This window comes from Lissotriton vulgaris, chromosome 1_1, assembly GCF_964263255.1.
Source record: "Lissotriton vulgaris chromosome 1_1, aLisVul1.2, whole genome shotgun sequence".
Classification (NCBI taxonomy): Eukaryota; Metazoa; Chordata; class Amphibia; order Caudata; family Salamandridae; genus Lissotriton; species Lissotriton vulgaris.
In genome coordinates this window covers 958,112,486-958,136,777 of record NC_141685.1, presented here as the reverse complement: position 1 = coordinate 958,136,777, position 24,292 = coordinate 958,112,486, and the positions used below count along the sequence as shown (strand labels likewise).

The 24,292-nt window shown below is 43.7% G+C and overlaps 1 protein-coding gene across 3 annotated transcripts in view; it reads right to left on the bottom strand.

The window, feature by feature from the left end:
* TNS2 (tensin 2) overlaps window positions 1-24,292 on the bottom strand; it is a 387,080-nt gene that overhangs the window by 290,941 nt on the left and 71,847 nt on the right. For all 3 annotated transcript variants that reach the window (XM_086959724.1, XM_086959742.1, XM_086959733.1), the window contains exons 2-3: window positions 23,575-23,680; window positions 12,322-12,359 (exon numbers count right to left, since the gene is read on the bottom strand). In XM_086959724.1, the coding sequence (XP_086815850.1) occupies window positions 12,322-12,359; window positions 23,575-23,680 (144 nt within the window). The remainder of the gene's footprint in view (window positions 1-12,321; window positions 12,360-23,574; window positions 23,681-24,292) is intronic.

The following is a 24,292-nucleotide window of genomic DNA, read 5'->3' as shown; positions in this document are numbered from 1 at the left end:
AGTGTAGGGAAGCCAATAATCACGCAGGAGAGAAGTTGAAGATGGACGTGAGTTTATTAAGATGCTCTCGTCTTAAGTTCCAGGCTAGTAATAACAATAACAGTTCCCAGCTTCAACTCCCCACATTCCACATATTCAAAAGACAACACAGTGTCCCAAGACAACACAGTGTCCCAATGCACGAGCTTGTCACGAGCTACCAGACACCTGAGCGCTCGTGACAGCTCACATGAACATATATACATACCCAACAACAAGACTTTGGGCCAGCGTACTTGGGGTCAGGCTGTCCCGATCTGCAAAAGCGACATGCTACCGGGGTGGTCATCTTCAGACCAGGCTCACTCTTGAGTGCTAACAAAAGCATGCAAAACATTTCTGCTACCTTGATAAAAAATGCTTTATGTATAGGATGCATGTCTGAGACAAAACAATAAATGTGATACAAAGTGCGATTATTGAGATGTAGGATAGCCCTTCCTTCATTGCAATGTAAGCCCTGCAAATATATCTATTTCTAAAATGATAACAATAGGCATTGCAGACTACTCCACTGTCAAGGCAGACCCAGAAACAATGTTCACATGATAGACTGCCACCAATTGAAAGTCATGTGGGGCCAACCAAAGATAGGTTACTTTCGGCAGAAGAAATATTCATATTTCATCATCATTTCATTTCTCAGAAGTTAAAAGAAACCCTGGGGCTGCCACATCTTTTGAACTGGCCGCCACTGCCCAGCTGGCATTTCTGATACACAAGTAAACGAGAAAAGACTAATGTTTCAAGGAATTGAGGGCCCATGTGTGATGGGACATTCTGTCTAAGAAAAGATAGTCAGGGAGAGTGGCCAAGAGTGTCTTGCTCACAACTCCAGCATTTTGAATTCTATTATGAATTTAAGGAATGCGAATTAGGAGAAAACATGGTACATCTTATCAAACTAACAGCTGAACCGACAACCAGGACAAACAATGTTGTTTTGTTTATTTGCAGTTTCCATAGAGCGGACTAGACCAGATGGGTGTCGGAAGGCTTCATATAAGAACAGTTACAAATACATGAGCATTTTAGCTTTGCTGCATTACATTTTGCTGATAATCCACGGGATGTCACTGATTTTATGGGACGTGCAATCCCTACTGGACCTCAACCCAGTTGAACCCTCGCGGACCAGCAGTGAGCGAGCAACTGCTCCTACTGTGAATTCGGGCATCCAGTTGAGACGCATTAGTTAGCCGCCATCATGGAAGCGCGACTAGAGGTCCTTCATTCAATTGCAACCCTGTTGAACCCTCGTGGACTAGCAGAGGGCATCCCTCAGTCTATTATGGTCACCAAGAGCTCACTACTAAGACTGCAAGAGAGGAGGAAGGACTTGATCGTCTAGAGTTGGTCGTTGTAGAGAGTAGGGTTACCAACTGGCATGGGTGCAAATTCAGGACGGTCAGTGTAAAAATTCAGGACAAAGGGTCAAAATTCAGGACAAAGGGTCAAAATTCAGGACAAAAATTTGGGACAAAACATAAGTTTTACAGACATATCAGAGGAGGTGGCACAATAATATATAAGTAAATAGACAACCAAAATAAATACAAGTCAAAATAAGTTTATATAAGGTTGAGCCAATCGTGCACTTCACAGTTTTTCAGTATGCGCGCAGCTTTGCAAAGCGACATTGGGCCCTTTCTGCAATCAAGATTTGTGCTAGTAACAATAAACAATAATAAATAGTATTTTTTTATTTGTATGTTGAAATCTGTCTTTTAAATGTACAGTGAAAACGCTGTTAATTATTTTATTTTTATTTTCTCCAGCATGGCGCCAAGACAAAAGTGGAATGCATTGCACTAGTCCCATGCAGGAGAAGGCACACCACATGCTGTCACTACAATTGGGCCCATTGTCATTCTAAAGTGCTAATCAGCTGCATTCTCAGAATGACAATGAGCCAGTCCACAGTCTGCGGTCCCATGTAAGGAATTAAATCTTCTTTTCATACCAGCAAACTTTGGAGTTGCTTTCAGATTTATTTTGAAGAGAACATCTTACAGTCGTCATACCCCATTACTGTCCCAAAGGCCTCCAGGACAGACATATTTCTGCACTGAAGCATTTAACCCCTTGGGCGCGGGCACGATTCTGCGCCTGTGCGGCGCTTTTAATAAGTGGGCGGGTTCATGACGGCCAGAGCCGTCATCAGCACACGCCCACCGCAGTGCATGACGGACGGGGGCTGTCATCAGCATAGAAGGGGTTAACTTCAGAAGACCGTGCATGGGTGAGATTCGATCCCCCGATTTTAAACTCAAACAGCGAATTCACCACCTCGGTATGGACGAGAGAGGACTACAGAGATGTGGTGTGGGCGGAAAAAGCCTCCTTCATGGAATGGGAGATACAACTTCATAAGCCTTCCCCAGTGAAATATCCTTACGTTCTGGTACATCCTTACCCAAGACAAACAACCATGAGCGTCCTGAAGGATACAACAGGAGGAAAAAGCGGCTGGGATATGGAAGAGGTTGAGGGATCATACTTGCATAACCAGAGGGAGGTACACTGTCACTGGGACATCTCAAGTGGCACACACAGGAAGTGGGGGAAGCATTCGTTTCCTGCAACCAAGAGACTGGGCTAAAGTCTCTAGCCCCGAGACACGCTTTCAGCCTTCGCCCCCGATACTAAACACCACGCTCTCAGTAGTCTCATGGAACGTGGCCGACCTCATAATTATCAGCATGAGCTGGTAAGCAATTTCCTACCTGGAGACAGATGATATTCTATGCCTTCAGGAGACCTGTGCTCCTGCCCCGACGACCTTGCCAGGTTCTATGAGATCTTTACACCGGTGCTCCCTTCAAGTTTTTTTGGGCGTCGATCGGGTGGTCTTTCAATCTTTATTAAGCACTCAAGTAAATTGGAGGCCACCACACTGGATCTTGGCTGCACGGGGGCCCAAGCAGTTTCCATCATTAGCCTAAAACTCAATCGGAAAGCAATCAGCCTGATATTGGTTAATTGTTAACTCAATGCCTCAAAAAAGCCATGATGATGACTGTAGGAGACTTGCTTGACAGTCTTGAGTCGCTACTTTTGGACCACCCTCGCCACAAAACTATAATCGTAAGAGACTCTAATATGTGAGGCCTGCGGATGCCACTTGACAGCATCACCCGATCGAGAGTGGGGTCCAACATGCAGGACTTCCTGGCAACCTATAAATTGATGTTGGCACAATGGGAGAATGAGGCGCAATGGATTGAAATGCCATTTCATCCGATTTAGAAAGGAATATCGACTACTGATCGTGTCTTTCTTTCCGAGCGTCTAGCAGGCCTGCTTCCAAACTTTAAAATTGTTGGTAGATCAGAAAGTGGTCATAACTCACTAAGGTGCAAACTGGACTTAACATCTCAACCAACGGCTTAGAGCAACCACATGGGCATCTCAACAGGCGAGGAGTGTGCAAACCTAGTGAGAAGAATCAGGTGGAGGCCAGAACACACAGCAACAGTCATTGCTTGGCTAGGCAAACAAGTGCCTACATCAAGTTCGAAACATCCAGAATTAGTCTTTCAGAAGTGGGCAGATTGCACGAAAGATCTCAGAGCTCTTCTGTTTGGGAAAAAGGGCCAATTTGAAATGTCGGGATAGGAAAACCGAATTGCAGCAAAATAATAACATCATCTCCACAAGAAGAGCTCTCCGCCAAGCCAAGCGGGTTCATAGACAAAAGCTCTCCACAAGCTCTGCAGCAGCAAGAAAACTTATGAGCTCAACCCACCAATAAACTGTCTGGGAACATAAGGAGAAAAGGAACCAAAAAGAATGGGCTATTATCTTTCATGTTGCTCAAAGATCAAAACCAAGCGCGCTTCTGGGATCACATCAACAGCAACGTAATCAGGGAAAATGGTGTTCCAGAAGTGGCAAGGGTAAGGCACATATCTGAGCTATACATGGATCAGTCCTCAGCCTTACAGTTTACCAGCCAGTCCCTGGCAATGAACTGCAAGCAAAATTTTATCTCAGACTCAGTAAGCAGGGAGACAACGTCCAGGCCTAGGAACAGAACTGAATCAGGGCAAGATTTGGATCTTCATCCTATCAAGACCCAGAATGCCATCGCTGAATAAACAACCATCAAGAAGGTTGAGAGCATTAATAAGGCACCTGAAAAATGACGGGGCCCCTAGCCCTAATGGTCTCCCTGCAAGTTTATTAAAATGTGGCCCAGACAATTGGGCTAGGTTGTTAACTCCACTCTTTAACCACATCTTTCAAACAGCAACCGTGCCTGAAGCCAGGTGAGGGTCTATTATATGCCCTATACATAAGAAGGTAGATCAGTCAATGTCTTCAAATTATCCTCTGATTGCACTTCTGGATATAGAAGCCAAAATGTATGCCCATGTCCTGTTAGAGCAGCTAGAGGCTTGGGTGCGAGCAGGATGTCTTGCCGTTCATTCAAACAGGCTTCAGTGCAGAAGCATCTACTGTGGATAACCTTCATCAGAATTCATGCAACACAAAACAACAGGTTACTTCTCTTCTGCTGTTTTATTGATTACAGCGCTGCAATTGATAGGGTTGACCAGCGAATCCTAAAGAGGAAGTTTGATGCTTGGGGTATACCCGCAATGGTGCTAAGAGCAATAACATCATTATACTCTGGAAGATGGGTTTGAGTGAAAACTGGGCTCAGCACGGTCACACGTAAAATCGACACCAATTGAGGCCTAAAGCAGGGTTGCGTCTTGGTCCCCATACTTTTTAATCGATATACCGCTGATTATGGGTAATCTTTAGAGTCTGGTTGCCTGGTTCCTCCCAAGTTAGAAAGTACAAAGTTGCATATAATTCAATACGCGGACAACATTGTGACCACGGATCACACCAAAAAATGTATTTAATGGGTAGTGAACCCACTGAACATATACAACTTGGTCAACCACGTCCAGGTAAATCAAGACAAAATCAAAAGCCCTTATATTTGGGAGATACCGGAACAAAAAGAATGTATCCTGGCACTTGGGCTGCAAGACAATTAGTACAACAAGGAAATATAATTACCTGGGTGAGTGGTTTAGAGAAAACAGCAAACCAGCTGTACAGGCAAGGTCTCTCAAAAAGAAAGGAACTGCCATTATCTACGGCATTGGCCAACTGAACCAGCTACTAAGTAGTGCCTCGATGACCCCTATACTCAGGGTAATGAATACAACACTCCTCCCAGCCTTGCAGGACGGCAACCACACTCACCCTGGTGCACTAGACTCCGTCTTGGGGCAAATTCACTGTAGCTCGTACAGAACATTTTGCAACAGCCACGTTACCTATGCCACTCAAGATTAAGGCTAGAATTCGGCCTCGTGAATCAATCACTAGACTGTAGAGCCTCAATGTTGAGATTTTACATCATAACAAGGAAGGCTTAGATCAATTCAATAAAGGCCCATTTGAAATTCTTTTTTTGAGTCTCCAGGCAATCCATGGTTCAACCAAGTAAGGAATGCTGTTACGTCCCTCCAGATGTAAGAAGTTGCCCTCAGAGTAGGGGACGTCCCATACTCTACCTGGAAAAAAGTAATTCATCAGCAATTAAAGGGGACCTTAAGGGAGCAAGATCTACTTTATTTGATAACTCAGCACAGATACAGCCTCTGTATGACACTTACCAGGCCAGAAAGCCGCAACCATATCTTTTGGAAGCCATAAATATGCAAATACGCAGATTCTGTATATGCGACTTCAAGCGCTTCCAATAAAAGATTCCAATCCAGCCTGGGTGGGCCGAGGAGGCACAGGGGATTGCAGGTTATGCAATTATAGATATGAATCATGGATACACCTCTTAGGTTGCTCTTTAGACCTTCAAAGGAGATTATTGCTCAGACCCGTCTCTTTTGCTCAAGGGGTGCGTACCTGCTGCAGGAATATCGCTCCATGAGGTCTGGCACAATGTGCCAAACATGTTCATGTACTTAGACAACAGCTCTCCCCAGTAACTTTGGCCGCACAAAGCCATAAGCAAGGGCAAAACCTAATTACAAAGTAAGCTGTCCGAGCTGGGCAGAACCGATGGCCGCAAGTGGAGAAAGGGAGTAAAACGAAGACCCTCAGCTCAGGGAGTAAATGGCCGTGGGGCATGTTAACACGATCCGATTACTATCAAGCAATTTAGTACAGGACCTAACTTCGTGATCTTGCTAGTTGGCGGCTCGTCCGCTACTTTTAGCTTGTAATGGCCTCAATAATGCACTGACTGCTTTCTGTAACTGCACATCGGTATATTGCACATGGCACTTTGAACATTCTGCTTTTGTATCTGTTTTAATCCAGTTGCAATGGTATTATGAATAAAATACACAATGCTGGAGTTGTGAGCAAGACCCCTTAGGCCAAGAGCCCTGACTATCTTCAGGAAGTGGCTCCTCAATCCACCTCAGTCTGAAGCCTCAGGCTGAGAAACACCACTACAGCCTGATATGCCAAATTCTGGAGGTACCAACAAAGATCTCTCAGTGATCAGGAATGGCCCAGGCCCTCCACAGAGACGAATAAGTCAAGAAGAACCTGAAAAAATCCAATAAGAAGCAAACTAGCCACAGCCAGGCCTTGCATGCCCTCCCATTACCACTTCATATCTACCCTCTAGCCAGACAGCAAACATCTCCCCTCACCCTTCGAAAGCTCAAGACTTTACTACTGATCCAATACCTCACTGAACTTCAAATGCCAGATATTTCAGTCCACAGTGCGACTATCACTCACACTGTACAAATTAAGAAATTAATCTGTTCTACATCTCTGATGCAAACGTGACTTGAAGAATTGAGTTGACTTGTTGGTGCTCTACAAAACAATCCAATGAGGACAAGCCAACACCTGAGCTATTGTACATGCCCCATTACTTGGGTATATTAACATTGTTTTTTTTAGTTACATTTATAAAGCGCATGGTTACACTCGGCCAGTTCTTGGGATGTGATAGACGGGTCTTCAAACTAGAATTTAGATATTTCGGGGTCCGATCAAGAATATTGTAAAGATCTCGCTCAAAATATCAATCAAACCTTTTTGGAAAAATGAACACGTCAGACATTTGCTACAATTTCTAAAGCTCATTCACCCATGTTTGCCATTTATATTTTGCACCATATATTTTTCTGTGGCATTTTAAGGGTCAATGTTGAAAGGCTGCAATTATTAATCCCTTGAAACTAATTCTAGAAAATCAAGTTGAACTCTGCTTGAGAGAACAAAGCCGCACACATTTTTATAGGTTAGGTTATTTTGTGTAGCACACATTTTGGCATTAGTATTGACTTGCAGCACTTTTTTGTGTCTGAGTACCTTCCAACCCTTGTGTGAAGGATTGCAGCACATAATGGATTCTGATTTCATTTGGGAGTGTGTGCTATCAGTATTGTATTTGTGACTCTTTACTGTTTTCCTTCAAGTTTATCTTTATCATTTGTAAATCAGTTAATTTTAGTGTTTGATGGGTCGCCGGAGATACAAAAAATCGATTTTATGCCATGGGGCGTATTTGGCATGCACTCTGTCCAGCATGTAATATGTTACTGAGGTTACTGAAGGTATAGGGTACTGATTGGAAACCCAGATAGCTATAGACGAGCAGATCTAGACAATTTTGGATGGGTGTTAAGAGTTCTGTCTTAATAAAGCCATGTGGGTCTTTCTTTCGAGATGTTGGAGTCCAGCTCTTGGCTTCACTTAACAGATTACTGACGACAAAGGACCCATCAAACCTTCCGCCAGGAACAAGTCAACAAGACGACCCAATAGTAAAACGTCGAGGCGGGGGGACCTACACCCCATTAGCCCAAACCTCAAAGTCAACAGATGAGTACCAAGAGCTACACCGAGTGTGCAAGATTTAAAACACACACACACACACACACACATGTACGTATATATATATATATATATATATATTACCTACTGGCGGTCGCCAGTAGGTATATATAGTTAGGATTTTTTCTCTATGGGATTTTCGAAAATTCTATGTCTAATAACTTTGGCGTTTGTGGACGGAATTGGCTGAAATTTTCTGGAAAATGGCACATTTTGTTTCTGAGCAGCCCCTGAAAATTTGGGGGGGGGGGGGGTTCGTCAAGGGGGGGCCGAGAAAAAAGGGGGGTCCCAAAACGCGTTTTTCCCATGTTAATTTCCATAGGGCGGTTGGCTTCACTTTTAGCTCGAACGGCTGAATGGATTTGCACGAAACTTGCCAAAATTGTAGGGACTGTTAGCCCGATGTGCCTTTGCTAGGTCTCAATATATGTGCTCCAGTGGATTTTGAGAAATTAACGTTCAAAAAAAGATATATATCTGTGACAGCGCTCCGGGCAGCGCTCCGGTTCGCGTACTTGACGCGTAACGGAACTTTGCGAAGCTGATTGGCTCTCCGGTGTCTGTCAACATTCTAAACAGTCCGGAGCGGCCGCCATCTTGTCTCTCAGTAGGATCGAGAGACAAGAGGAGGCCAAAACAAAGGGGGAAATGAAGGAAAGGGGGCAAGGTAGACCCCTTCTGACCCCCTAGGATTGATGAGGGGGATATTATAGAGCCACGCGGGGCAAAAAAAAAAAAAAAATTGCGATTTTTTCGCCGTAGAGACGCGTCTTGGTACGCGAACCTGGCAGCTAACCGGGCAGCTAACCGGGCAGCTAACCGGCAGCGTAACGGGAGTCTGAGGAGTAGCTGATTGGCTGTCAACATTGTAAACAGTCCGGAGCGGCCACCATCTTGTCTCTCGGTAGGATCGAGAGACAAGAGGTGGTTAAAATCGAAGGGGGAAATGAAGGAAAGGGGGCAAGGTAGACCCCTCCTGACCCCCTAGGATTGATGAGGGGGATATTAAAGTGCCCCGCGGGGCAAAAAAAACAAAAAAAATGCGATTTTTCGCCGTAGAGGCCCGTCTTGGTACGCGAACCGGGCAGCTAACTGGGCAGCTAACCAGCAGCGTAACGGCAGTCTGAGAAGAAGCTGATTGGCTGTTAACATTGTAAACAGTCCAGAGCGGCCACCATCTTGTCTCTCGGTGGGATCGAGAGACAAGAGGTGGAAAAAAAAAAGGTGTAAATGAAGGAAAGGGGTAAGGTAGACCCCTCCTGAACCCCTAGGATTGATGAGGGGGCTATTAAGTTCCCCCCGGGGCAAAAGAAAAAAAAATGCGATTTTTCGCGGTAGAGGCGCTTCCCGGTACGTTAACCGGGCAGCTAACCGGCAGCGTAACGGGAGTCCGACATATTGTGTTTTTGGAGCGTTTGTTTGCATACCGGGTAGCGTTCCGGTAAGCGTAACAAGGGGAAAATCAAGAGAAACAGTAAAATAAAATTTAAAGGAGTAGATTTCCACCAAACTTGGCAAAATTGTAGGGACTGTTTGTTTGATGTGCCTTTGCAAGGCCTCAAGATATGTGCACGTGTGAATTTTGTCTAATTAAGGTTAAAAAAATATATATATATCTGTAAGCGTGCTCCGGCGCGCTTACGTTACGGGTTTTGTTTGCGCTGCAGAGACGATACGTCACGGTTATGCGATGCGTCATGAGGCGTCTCACGGGCTATGTGATACGTCACGTAATAAAGAATATATTTTACAGCTATAGATATTAGCTTTTAAAAAACCAATGAAATTCACTGAAAAAACCATAGGTTATAGACCATATATAGTTAGGAATTTGCATTTACAAAACCATGAAAATTCACTGAAAAAACCATAGGTTATAGACCATATATAGTTAGGGATTAGCATTTACAAAACCTTATTTTACTTGCACAAAACCATTGAAATTCCATATATAGTTAGTTGCACTAACTATATATCGCGCACCCGCAATCCACTGCTAATGATGTCACATATTACATCATTCATGACATGGTCAGTGACATCACTGATGACATCACTGATGACATCTCAAATGACATCACTGATGACATCACTGATGACATCTCAAATGACATCACTGATCACATCACTGATGATATCATTTATGTGATAATACAATGAACATCTTCAGACTCTAATATAACCTTAGATACAATCAGTATAAACAGACACTCACAGACTGTCACTTATCCATGGAGTTACTCACACACCTAGTCAGTTATGCAAAAAAACAATCACACCTCCATTTCCTCAACTATACAGGTATACACACCTTACTTATTCAAACATATACTAACACATATTTAGTGTCTTATACAATCCCTGATACAAGTTCACAATGATCCATACAGCCACTCACACATTCACTGGCTCTTATGCACAGTTATTTATATATGTCAACTCTCACATGGACTGTGTTTTACATATGTACTTACTTTGACATGTAGCACTGAGATATCCATTCACTCACCAATACACTCATGCACACAGTCAACTGTCCATACAGCTGTTTCCACATGCACTTTTGAACCCATACATTTAGTGAATCAACTGCTCACACATCTATGCACAGAGTCATACACCTCCCAGCCACCCACACACATACTCAGTCTCCCATACAAATACTTGGGCAACCATTCAATAACCCATATAGTTACTCATATAGCTACTGATTTAAACATGCAGCAGTTTACAGAACAACATATATAATGATGCACAAATTAAGACAGTTTAGTCACTAACCCATGCACTCAGTGAGACACATTTAATCATTCTCTCATACAGTCAGTCATGCACCTACTAAATCCTTCATCCAGACACTTATACATCCACTCATTCTTCAATATGTAAGAATTATTTTTACTTTACAGAAACATACAGTCACTGGGTGTTGTCATCAGTGATGCCATCAGTGATGTCACTGACCATGTCATGAATGATGTAATATGTGACATCATTAGCAGTGGATTGCGGGTGCGCGATATATAGTTAGTGCAACTAACTATATATGGAATTTCAATGGTTTTGTGCAAGTAAAATAAGGTTTTGTAAATGCTAATCCCTAACTATATATGGTCTATAACCTATGGTTTTTTCAGTGAATTTTCATGGTTTTGTAAATGCAAATTCCTAACTATATATGGTCTATAACCTATGGCTTTTTCAGTGAATATATATATATATATATATATATATATATATATATATATATATATATATATATATATATATATATATATATATATATATATGTATAAAATATATATATATATATTCATCAGAACCCATCACTTTATTTTAATTGCAATTTGTGTAATATTTAAAAACACTTAGGAAGTTAAAAACGAGATTAGTGATAAGAACTGTCAAACTGATCCATTTTCTAAACCTCTATCATGGAAGACACATCTCACTCTCACACTACACTATTGTTCCCTTACACTGCCTTCACCTAAAGCAGCAACTCTGGTACATTTGCCATCTTGTGTGATGCCGGAGAGACGTCACTCACTCTGATACTACTATATATGGTCTGGAAGCGTGGTTCTCTAGCTCCTGGGGTCTTCGGGAGCGATGGTGCTCACCTTCACCATGCCGCTCAGTATTTTCATTGCCTTAGCCCGACAGTGTTGCGATTCTATAGAAAAATATTTGTCCTCTTGCACTGTGCCCAGCACACTGCCCCAGAACGTGGGTACTATTCCAAGAGTGAGCAAGGAGACATTTCTAATTCGTAAATGGTTCGCAGGGTCGACAAATTCTTTAATATTAGGTTAACAAACGTCAGTGGTAGTCTAATAGGGTATAAATTAATCAAAACTATTGCACTCATATTTAATCCCCACAAAATCAGCGTGTTAGCAGTATACTGGTGCAAAGAAAAAATTGTGTTTGCTCATTGTAGGTCAGTGTTACTTTACTGCTACAACTCCAGTCCTAGAAAATGTGGGAGCAAGCGCCAGATGGTGAGCCCCCCGCCTTATTAGTTTAGGAATTTGATGAATGGATAGTGAGCACACGTTTTAATAACTGTCTTGGATATTTTTGGGGATGATATTGGTACTGCAAATATATTGGGGATCACAATAGTTACAGAGTAATGCTATAACATTCCAAATTAAAAATTAGATTTCTTTGGCCTGGATCTAGTCTCGAATTACCGCCAAATGAAGAAAGGACATCTTTTAACGCCAGTGCAAACCAGAAGTGACTGGCAGGTGCAGAATATGCCAAGTGGGCTGCAGCCTAGGGGCTGTTCTCAGAGCTGAACGAGCTACAATGGCCCCCCTATTAAAGTCCCAAAACCCCTTTCTGGTTTGCTAGGGCCGAACTTGTTTTCCACTCCATTCATGGCGCAAAGATAACCAACATAAACCCACCCAGCACCCAATGCCTTACCTTAGCTTCACATTTCTTGTGGATGGCGATCTTGCATACTGAAAACGGAGAGAGAAAGCAAGTCAGAGACAGAAACAAAAACAAGAAACGCCCTCAATAATATCTGGCTCCTCATTGAGTGGGAGGAGAGAATCTGAAAGAACAAGTCACCAAAAACATCTCTGAGGTTTAGCATTATTGCTTCCAGCCATTACCAGAACAGCACAAGGCTTGGCTTCTCTGTTGCCCTGGATGAGGTAATGTTGCCCTCCAAAGGGGCATTCAGGACCTTAAACTTATATGCGTAAGCGACTTGTGGCAGAATATTAGTGTCAGAATATCGTATAGCAGAAATATTGTGTTCTGAATATTGTTTACCGGAATATCACCGAATTGGAGTTAATAATAGAAAATCTACACCCAATAGGTAAATATTTTTTCAAAGAATATTTAGGAAACAGTATTTATGTCTGAAAATATTTCTGCATATAACATTCTGGCATACAACTATTTTTCAGCAGAAGAGTTCTCCTGAAGGGATAAAATCAAAATTGAGAGAGGCGCAGGAGAAATATTAAGAAATAAAAGTACTCCACCAGAGAGTGGTGAGTGAACAGAACCTTAGTTCAAAAGCTGTGGAGACAACAATATTAAATAAATGTAATGAGGAGCAGGAGAGGCTCGATCACCTGTCCTGCAAGGACAAGGCTCCACTTAGTGGGGAGTGCAAACAGTTAGGCAAGGAGGTGCAAGAGATCCACCTGCTCCTATGGGTCAAATGACACAACTCTTTCTATAAGAGTTGAGGACTTGAGGCATGTGTTTTGGAAAAAAATTCTCAGATGGTCAGTAAAGTTGTCTTTCTACATATATATTTATTTATATGGCGTTTTATGTAGCACAAACCTATACCCTCTGGTCAGTGCCTAATTTGTAAGAAGGAAAAAGTGCCAGGGCCCAAAGTTTTGCTATGAAGTTGTATTTCACAAACATGCAGTGGCGGCTCCTCCACTAAGGACCAGGAGCGTCGGCCCACTGCTTTGAAGCAGTAAAAGAAAGGAAAAAAGAAAATGATAATAACGTAGTGTTATTATCATTTTATTTTTATCCTCCTGCTGCGGCAGATTTGCATGACAGGGCGGGGCTGCAGAGCAGGGGAGGAGTGGTAGAACCCTCCTCCTAAGTGTGCAATGACTGTTTTGCCGGCCCTCTTGGTAATGCGCACTGTTAATGCTCTTTATGGAAGCTGCATTACAGCCTGCATGGAGAACATGACCCAGTCCCTGGCTGAAAGCCGAACCATGGCACTCAGACCAATCACAACGCTGAACTTACAACGTCGTGATTGGTCAGGGTAGCCTGGGTGCTTACCAATCACAATGCTGCATTACATACATGCCAACATTTTAGAGGAGGAAAGAGAGATATTTTTACAAAAGAATTGGAGGAATGTATTACCCCATAGGCTTCTATTGAAGCAGAGACAATTTCAGAATGCAGCCAGCCAAAAGTGAGCCTTTTTTTATTCGAAAATTGGGAGTCTCCCACATGAATCGGGTAGTTCTCATGTATGATGTAGGCATGTTAAATGCCAAGGCTGCGTAATCTTGATTCCACCAATAGACACTCCCTGCCAGTTTGTCTCACTCTTGCAGGTTCAGCTCTTTCCATTTGTCACGTTTTTCCATCTTTCTCTTCACTTACTTGCAAGTCTGAAGAGGAAAAATAAGCGCACGCCCCCCCTCCCCACCCCCCCCCCCCCCCCCCCCCCCCCACCAAAAAAAATGAGTGCCGGTGGGCCCCACCTGCAGCCACCGGCTCAAATTAGAGCCCTTTCCATGCGGCTTGCCGTTGTGCTAAGCGTCGTGCTACGTCTGTGCGCAGTCAGTGTAAGCAGCTGCGTCAGATATTTAATGCAATGCCTCAACTCAGTCAAGTGCAGGCTCCAAGGTAACAACTGAAAACGTGCATCGCTTTGCCTCGCAACAGTGTAACGCCACAGGGAACAATAGGGAGTGTGGGTTGGATACCCCCAACACACGGGGTAACACCAGTGGCATAACACTGGCCCCCGCGGTGCAGGGGGTGTGTGGTGTGAGCTGCAGGGGGCCCCCTCAGCACAGTACTCTGGACCGAGAGCTCCAGATGAAATCCGGAGCAGGGGGGGGGCTCCATGTACCTTGCAGGGGGGCCCCCTCGAATTTCGTTTTGCCACTGGGTAACGCAGAAGCCTAAGGGCTGCCCTGTCCATAACGCTCATCTTTAATTAAACTTTGACACTGTTGCACAGGGCCAGTTAAAGACCTACCTGCACTAAACCTGGGCCACAGGTAAAAATAATTAAAATGTGCAATATGACCCTCGATTTCTTAAAAGGTATTCCATATGTTGTGAATAAACAGTTAAATGCAGCCTCATCCGCCCATAAAGTTAACCCGTTGCATGCTGAGCTGAGGTGCAAGCGCATCCTTGTACGTATTCAAGGAACTTAGCTCCTTCCTGCCTGAGCCCTTGTATATTCGCGATTATAGAAGCTGTTGCTCAAGAAGGGCCTTATTACTGGGAAAGATTTTACCAGACCAATTTGTTATTTTACGAGTGACACAACGGCCCTTTAAGACGGTGCTCTGTGGGCCATAGCAAATGGCTACCTCTTCACCCATTCACTCGCCTCCTGTGTCTGATTGCCTTGATTTAACAACCGAAAGTGAGACAAGGCGAGAGAGCTTCTGTGCAGAAAATCCCTCTGCCTCTGATGCACTTTGCCTTCACATGATCCCCAGGTGCCTCGAGCAGCTCTCATGATAGGTGCTGGAGCCAAGTGCAGAATAAAACATGGGTCGGTACAAGGGCCAGGAATAACCACCGTTTGTAGTGCAGAGAGTCAAAAACTATACTGAATGAAGGATTTTATTATTTTTCTATAGAAAGCCAAGCAGTGTGGCATAAACCGTGTACAGCGTTGGTGACAACTCACCTTGTTGCCAAGTGGAAGAGAGCTGTTCTTTCTTGTTGTCAGCTCTTTCTTGTTGTTTTCACTCCTAGACCGAAAATTATTCGAAGATTATAAGTGAGTCTCCTCACTTAGCCAAAGGGCTGGTGGGCTCCCTCTGCAGTGGCGGCTGGTGACATTTGAAAGTAGTGGGGCGTAAAAGTTCAGGATGAGTGTCACCAATTTTCTATTGTGTCCACGGTTTGAACTGACCACTCTATTGTCCTCTGTACTGGTTGGTAATGCCTAGTCAATAGCAGCCACCCCTAATCCTGCATACTAGCCATGGGAGGCCAAGCACCCACTTAAATCGTTCTCACTAGATACCAGTGTCAGACAAAGCAAGTCATTAAAGCAACTCACAGGAGTCCTCATATGTACCCACTTCCTAATACACGTCCGATATCACGAATAACGATGCACAAGGCAATGTGGAACAAATCCAAGAACGGCTGGTTAAACAGAAGCAAGAAACTATTTGGAGCACCAAACAAGCCCTTGCAGTCAACGCCTAGCCCTAACACAGTCCGGTGGCATGCAGAGACAGTCTCATGTGGATGCCGGGCTCAGTAAATTCCACCGAGCCACGATTCCAGCAGCCAATCCATAAGCAGTGGCACCAAATGTTGAACTTGCAATGTAAAATAAACAAATAGAAGGCGCACACTTATATCACAGAAACCCTTCTCTATCAATAAGCTGGTGTCTGATGCACACTGGAGCAGCCTTACGCTTGCCCGACATCCATGGGCACTTAGACACCCACCTGACTCGCACACACAAAACTTATTATGTTGTTACAATAATGACTTTTGCCCAAATCCCTTAATTATCACTCATGCGGACACCAGAAACAGACTGGAGTGGCAGGAATCAAAGTTTACGCAGGGAAGCACACACAGTGTGATGCCATGCTGCGTGGTCTTAGGCTAGCTAAAGCGCTTGCTTTAATCCCAAACTTCATAGCACTCACCCACTCTGCCCAATCAGTAACAAAGACATGTATAAAAGTGCGTTCCCTACTTTACAGTAACAACAAAGATGCCCCCTACCTTTCTGCTCGTCTGAAAGCTTCATTGTCAGGCATATCTGCCTTTTGTGCGAGTGTTGCACGTCGGTGCCGCATTAACCCTTTGAACGAGGCAGTCAGATGTGAATAATCAGTGCTGACTTTTTTTTATCCAGAATGGCTTTTTTTCAGACGTCTGCATACACATCAGGCACGTCTGTACAAACGGTATCAAACTTTATTCTTGCAGGTTGTGTGAGCAGGAGCACACCATGCGTCATGTAGGGAGAGGAAGGTGCCGATGTGGCAGCTGAAGAAAGGCCCAGTAAAAGGATACTTTAAGAAATACAAACTGAAGTGCAACTCGAGCCTTTGCAGTGCCAAGAAGGACAACCGAAGTACCCTGCTGCAATGTAATTAAATTAAGGTGCTGAAACAACGGAATACCACAAATTATATTTCAGTGATTCATGCAGTCACGGCTCGCTCACAGTGGGGGCCAGGGGGGTGGGGATAAATAAAATAAAAAACTTACCTTGTCTTCACTTGACCGGGTCCGCACCATCTCTGCTCTGGGGTCCCGTTGGCGCCTAGACTAATTAGTAATGGCTGCCAACTTGCCGAGACACAGTAGTAGCCAATCCTGATGCTGCTCTCTTTAGAGGAGAGCTGCTCTCTAAAGAGAGTAGCATCAGGATTGGGCTGAGCATTAAAAAAACGTCGTTCGTTTTTTCAGCAATGGGGTACGTTGCATTAGGCAGGCAAACCCCTAATCGGTTGTTTTTTTTAAATCCACATAGTTTGCTAGTTAAAAAAGCCCTGCCGGGCAAACACCACATGCGCAGTGAGTGCGCACTGTGCCGGCACAGTCAGTCCAGCGCCACCCAGTGTCAGACAGTGCATACTGTCCAAGTCCATGACACACACCACGGCCGCAGGGCAATAATTATCGGGCAATTTATTCGAGCGGCGCGTTAATTTATAAAACTTTTATTAACGCGCCGCTCGAATAAATTGCCTGATAATTATAGGTGGGGCAACGCCCAAACGCCCTAATGGTAAAACCGCCACTGTCCCTCTGCCTTGCTCTTAAAGAGCTGGTTCTGCCTTGCTGTTGGGGTGGTCCAGGGCCTGGGACCACATTAGGAAGAGCTTGGTAGCTCATTTAGGAGGAGATAGGACAGAAGGGTTCATCAGTCATCTTTGAGGTTTCTTGGGGTGACCATTCTTAATGCTCCTCGAAGCCCAAAGCCAATAGCCTGAAACACTGTTTGTTACTAACACAGAGGAAGTTGAGTGCGTTGCCATCGGTGTCAGTGTCAATCTGTGTACTATGCGCGAGAACCCTTTTACGTAATACTTGAAATGGGAGAGACTACCACCTTCATTTTAGGGCCTTATATCAACTTTGGACTTCTGCAGCATTAGCACCACTCAGATAATATCCCCTCTGTAATAAACTCTACTAAGAGCTCAAGCTCAGAAAATTGAAGCCTGTGGGATCTTTGACGCACGTGACCGGTGACCAGCACCCGTTGTGGAGGTCTGTGCTTCAAGAAAGCAGCACCTGGTGAACCATCCACGAGAAACACACTCCCTGTATTCTTGTAGCTGCTTGTTCTGCTCCAGCCCGCAGAGGCATCGTCTCCTCTCTGGAGCTTTTTACTTAAAAAGTTCTATTTTAGTGAGGGCCATAGTCAAGCAGATGTTGTTGGAACCCACTTTGGATATTTCAACATTACGTGCTTTCAGTTCTAGCCTTCTATTAATTTATACGGCAAGTTTTGCCAAATTACCTTATCTCCATCCACAGGCTGGCCTACTCATTGTATGGCCTGAACAGACCAAATACAATTTTGAAACTTCTGGGACACTGTCTATCTTCATATACGCCTCATTTTGAGCATGGTGGAATAGAGTAGGGTATGAACACCACCCGGTAAATGCCAATACCTTGGTGTGGCTTATTTACAGGGAGTAGATTGTTTTACCTGGAGAAATCTGTAAGGGGTATAACAGAGTGAGTGTAATTATGACGCAACTCAGAATTCTGATGAATTCTGATACATGCATATACATTGATTGGAAATCACCCCCTAAATTCAGAAACAGGGCCTTAGACCCACATGGGCTTCCATCAGGAACCTTAATAACAAATGATACTTGGACTTTAGTTCGAAACGGCGAACTCAATTTTAACTGCTTTTCCTCCATTTTTCAGCCCAAACCTTTCTGGGTTAACTAGTTACCTCATTTTTTACTATTTGTATACAAAACCGGTCTCTGGACCTTGAGCTTCTGATGTCTACAATGTATTTCAACAGTGCTCATAAAATACTGGGGGTATATTATCAAGGACCGGTGTTAAAATTATCGCCGTTTTATCAGCAGGAAACTGCTGATAAAACGGCGATAATGGGCTTGATAATACGCCCTTGTTAATTCCCATAGAAGCCCATGTTCTGATGTTAACATGGGCTTCTATGGGAATTAACAAGGCCGTATTATCAAGTCCATTATCGCCATTTTATCGGCAGTTTCCTGCCGATAAAACAGCGATAATTTTAACACCGGCCTTTGATAATATGCCCCTGGGTCCCTCTGCAGCTTTTGCTACAGAGGGCCTTAAGATCAGCCTGCCATGCGGAGAAGAGAGCAAAGAGTTCCACAAGAAGTACTGAGATTAGCTTTTGCCTGTGGAATGCTGCACCTCCAAGTTGTAGGAGCTCAGCTAAAGTGCCATCTAGTCACTCAACTATTCCTACTGCACCAGCTTCTTCCTAACAACAAGAGTACAGCTTTGGATGGTGGTCGGTTGGAATGGTGTGAGTAGGTCGAAGACTGATCTGATGGGAGAGTCGCCTCTCCTTGTCTCTCCTGGATTCTACCATTTTATGCCAGCAGCTCTCCTCTGCTTCTGGAAGTAGTGGTGCACTAAATAGTGCAAGGACAAGCAATACATGTTGGACATTAAATAATAATGAGAATTAGAATTACTAATTTTAATTCATATAGCTCGCTACTGCAGATTTTCAGTATAACAACATTTGCAATTCTACTGTGTAGTGTCTAGTTGAGCCTCACGATCAGGGCGGACTTGTCGTAGCTGGCACTGGACGTTTTCCCGGTGGGCCAGAAGGGAAGGGAAAGGTTTTGGACCGGTGGGGGCTGTTTTTTTTGTTACCGGGTGCCGGTTTTGCAGCAGTGTTGCAATTTTGGCCCCTTGTAACAAAACCACAAAAGCAGCAGCAGTGTTTCCCAGAAGTACTGGAAAAAGCATGTATAAATTCCTTTTGACTGTGAAAATACAGCTTTACTTATAAAATGAATGCATCAGATAAAGAATGAAATCTGCCAAATGTATATTGTAAAGAATTGGTAACTATAGGTTTGCAAGCAGCTGCGCTGTTAAGCCAAACCCTAACAACCATAAACTGAGCCAGTAGGTCTGGCATGGGCAAGCTTGTGAAACGGCTTTGCAAGCAAAAGCCACAAAATTCAAAAGGAAAAAAAAGAATGCTGTCTCCTAAATATGGCAGTTTTATGCTTGCATTAAAAAACATCCAGTTGCTCCATGCATTCTATGGTTCTTATTAATGAAGGAGACAAGAATAAATTGCCACTTAACCAAGCACTCAAACTGCAGGTACCTACAATGTTACAAAGGCACTTAAACACTTTATGACATAAAGTTTGTAAAGCAGTGCAAGCCAAATAAGTAGTTATTATTTAAGGCCAATATAAAAGTATGTAAATGAGATTGCACTTTAATGTATGTATTGTGTTTGGAAGGCCTGGCTATAAATGTTTACTCATGTTTACCCTTATGATTGTAACAACCTAGGAGGATACTGTTTAATAACAAAGTTGTCGGGGTAATCCTCCGGGAAATGATTGAATTGCAATTTTACAAATTTTCCATATTTTGTGTTTTTATAAAGTTTTATAAATGTATAGTTTATACTTGTATGGTTGTAACAATCCAAATAAAGTTTTAATGACTGACACTTAAACACTTTATGACATAAAGTTTGTAAAGCAGTGCATGCCAAATAAGTAGTTAGTATTTAAGGCCAATATACAAATAAATAACTTGAACATCACACTTTGAACAAACTGTGCAAATGAAAAGAAAGGAACTATTTGGAGACGGATATGAATAATGTGCACAGGCTTTGTGTAGTCACTCAAAGTTAAGGGAGCCAATGGGTAAAGTGCGCTGTCCCATTGCCCCATGCTGTAGTGGGTGGAGGCAAAATATGATTGACTCTCAGTCCAATGGGTAAAGCTTGTAGAAAAAAACAAAAGCTTCTTGTATATGCATATTATGTAGACTTTTTTAGAAAGCACAATAGTCTAGCGAGACAGCTAAAGGGTAAACAGCCTTTACAACGAAACTTTTACAACGCACTACCATTACAATGCGGTCATTACAACGCAAACCATTACAACGCATTGCACTGGGGGGCGCTCTAGGAGAGGGAATAAGTTTAATTTTCTATCCAACACCTTCCCTAGTGTCCACGGGGACTGGAGTTGGAATAGAAAATTAAACTTTTCACTATCCAGCACCTCTAAGCGCTATGCGTTGTAAAGGTATGCGATGTAAAAACTGCGTTGTAAAGGCAGGCGTTGTAATAGCCTGCGTTGTAACGTCATACATCTCAGCTAAAGCTGTCTAAAAATAGTTTGGATCTGACTGCACACATCTCTGGCCCAGGCTCACCTGGTGGGCTGTACAGACCCATAGGCATTGCGTAGTGTAGTGCGTTTTCTTGCAGAGGTTACATTGCGCGGACCAAGACAGGGTCGATGTAGTCCTGAGATGGAGACTGGCATGGCAGAGGGTCTGATTTATCAGAGCCTCCAGGAGAGAGACAATGAAAGACCTACAATCTGGGATCTGCAATACAAGAAGGATCGTCCCCTTGCTAGTTATATACCGTCACGACTGGCATTTATTTTAATGTCCCGGCCGGTACAAACATGAGAAAAATCACCTAATGCCGGTATTTTTTCCCCTTACTGCTAACTAATTGAAACAGTAAATGTAATAAGAAAACACGCTGCCCTGATGTCCCCGGTTGATAATGAAAGTAAACAAAGACAGGAAGGCCATGTTAAATGAATACCGGCGATTTCATATTAAGTAGTACTAAAGAATCATGTCCGGCCGGGCCTTTGCAAAATGTTAAAAAGTGAACAGATGGCTGGCATTTTTCTCTGGGAAAGTTGACAACCCTAAATTCAAGGCGTAAGTATTTCCCAGATTGTATAACTGGGAGTCCTGGCGGATGCTCAGGAGAAAAAAATGTAATTATTCGGTCACGAGGAGGTAATGATGCTCTGGAAGTGTCTTCCCCCAGCAGAGCTAATGAATTTAAAAACCGAAAGTGAATTTATTAAGAGGTAATGTTAATAGGCAGACCCGACGGCCACCAGAGTCAGTGCAAGAACAGGCTGGCAAAGAGGCCCGCTATTGGCTCATTCCATCTGCCAGCTGCCTGCTGCGCCTTGGCCTGTGCGTCTTACGTTCAAGGGTAAGACGTATGTTCTTCACGCAGAGGCAGGACCGAGGGGAGGGGCAGGGTCTCTCCCGCTTCCATGAGAAAGAAATCCCATGAGCAGGAAGCACTTTCCAGGCCTGGCTGCAGGCTCCTCGGGAAGTTCAGCCGGGCAATGCTCAATTACTGTTCTAAATATAAACGTATGTATTCCTTCTCGGTCTCCACAGAGAGGAACAAGGCAAATGGGAGGGAGGCCGAATGACTCATAGAGAGCCTGGCAAGTGACTGCCCACGAACCCCCAGCCCTAGGGAGCAGACCTGAAGGGATCCACATGTGAAGGCTCAAACCGCCCAACCAGCAATGTTTACTTCATTACTTTCGCCTATGTAGCCTATAGGCTTTGCCAAAGTTTGTAGCTATTCTGTACTGCACTGTGACTGCCGTGCAGCATGACTAAAAAAACAAAAAAAAACAAAAGGACAAACCCATAGCATCATTTTGTAGGCGCATGCATGCATGCGACTGGCTTGCCCACAGTCACCAACAAAATACCTCGTATTGTTTTCTATTTATTTACCAATCTGAGACGGGTCAGTGAAAAAAAGTCACGCAAAGGTGCATTTTAAAAACAGCGTAAAAGTGGTTTAAAAAAATCAATAAAAGAGATGAGCATGATAAGGAGAGGTGAGAGATGAAGCATCAGGAGGGAAAGGATACGGGGGAAAGGGTGAGACACAGGCCAAAGACAGTAATGGGGACACAGGGTGAAGAGGCACAGGTGGTAGAGAAGCGTATAGTTGAAAAAGAGCAACTTGGAGTGGTGAGAAAAGCACACAAGAGAGATAGATAGCTGAAAAACACATTCACTCTCATGGTCTGCTTAAACAAACATTTAAAAAGAAGTTCCCTAAAAGTGAGCAGTGGGAGCATAGAAGGAAGTCAATGAAACATATGGTAAAGAGGTTATGCTTAATGCCAGGGACCAACACAAGATGGACAGGCTGAAACAAGGAAAGCTATCCAACAGAAAGCAAGTAAATAAGAGTGACAGTAGAACAAGCCAATGGTAAGCAAGGGGCGGACTTGAAAGCCCTTGTAAGCTGTTTGTAAGCCACTATTTGTCTCTCACAACCAGGGAGCTGTGCTGTCTAGTAGTCTCAACCAAAAAAAGAATGACACTTTCCCTGATGTGACCCACCTCTTCAAATTATCTCTTGAGTTTGATGCATGGCAAAGAAACTTGGAGCAGAATTTCAGTGTTCGCATGTCCTTCACCCATTTAAAACTCTGAGAGCTATACAGCTGTGCTAAAGGATTTTCAGGGGCATACACTTGGCAGGGGGAGCTGAAGATAAGATCTTAAGGGATCATTCAGGAGGGCGAAGGCCCAGATTTCCCCCCTCCACCTTGTTCCTGCTCTCTCAATGGGACTACTATCAATAGTACAGTAGGTGCAGTGGTAACATGCACCCCAATTAAGGATGTTTTTACTACGATATGAAAATTTGTATAAAACAGCGAAATGTATATGAACTATATAACCACCTGAGAAATTGGTATGTGCTGCAATACATATGTTGGAATATGTCGGAAAATTCTGAAAAATTAATAAATATGTTTAAAAAAAAAAAGGATGTTTTTACTATTTAGCATGAGATTAAGGGGTCAATTTTCAATGCATGCAGTAGGGACTATGGCATCCCAAATAAGCGCCTGCAATGGCGTGAGGCCACCAACGTTGCAGGATCAAAGCAGAGCTGCTCACCTCGACAGATGAGCGCCTGAGATTCCAGCACCTCCTGGCACGTCCCACAAGCCTTCTTCTTCTTTAGCGCCTTCTCCTTGAAACTGTGGGGTTCTGATCTCCCGGGCTGGAAGAGAATTTATGGTGGGAGTCATTAATAATGAGACACCAAAGAACAGCATGTGCACCACACTTCATTCATGTATGTACTGGTATTTATGTAGCATGAATGTAGCGGGGAAGCAACGGAACCCTGTACTTTAAGGCGATGATCCGAACAACTAGATTTCCAATAACCACACACCTTGAAACAGGCCATCACACTCACATTCAGAAACCAACCTTTGCACTTTTTGATTCAGTCAGGTGTCATTCCACCTAGAACCTCCATCAATGCAAAATTCATCAAAACACTCACGGTCAAGCTATGTCATTCTCCACAACTGGTGCTCCCCATTGACCTCAAGCAGTCCTGCTTCCTCCCTTGGCCGGTTGTTGAGACTTTCTTTCCAAGTAGGAGCATAGGCTCCTAGAACATGGATCAAGAAAGGGGCAAGACGTGCCACATCTGATGAACACCTGCAGCAATGTCTTTGGTTGCTCGAGACAAGAGCCAGAAGCAAATCTGGCCATCAGTATTCCACCATGGACTGCACCAGAAAGTGGCTTCCTCCACCAATGTACTACCATATTCGGAAGTGCAGAATATCGGTTACTATTATATTGTCCAGGCAAGGAT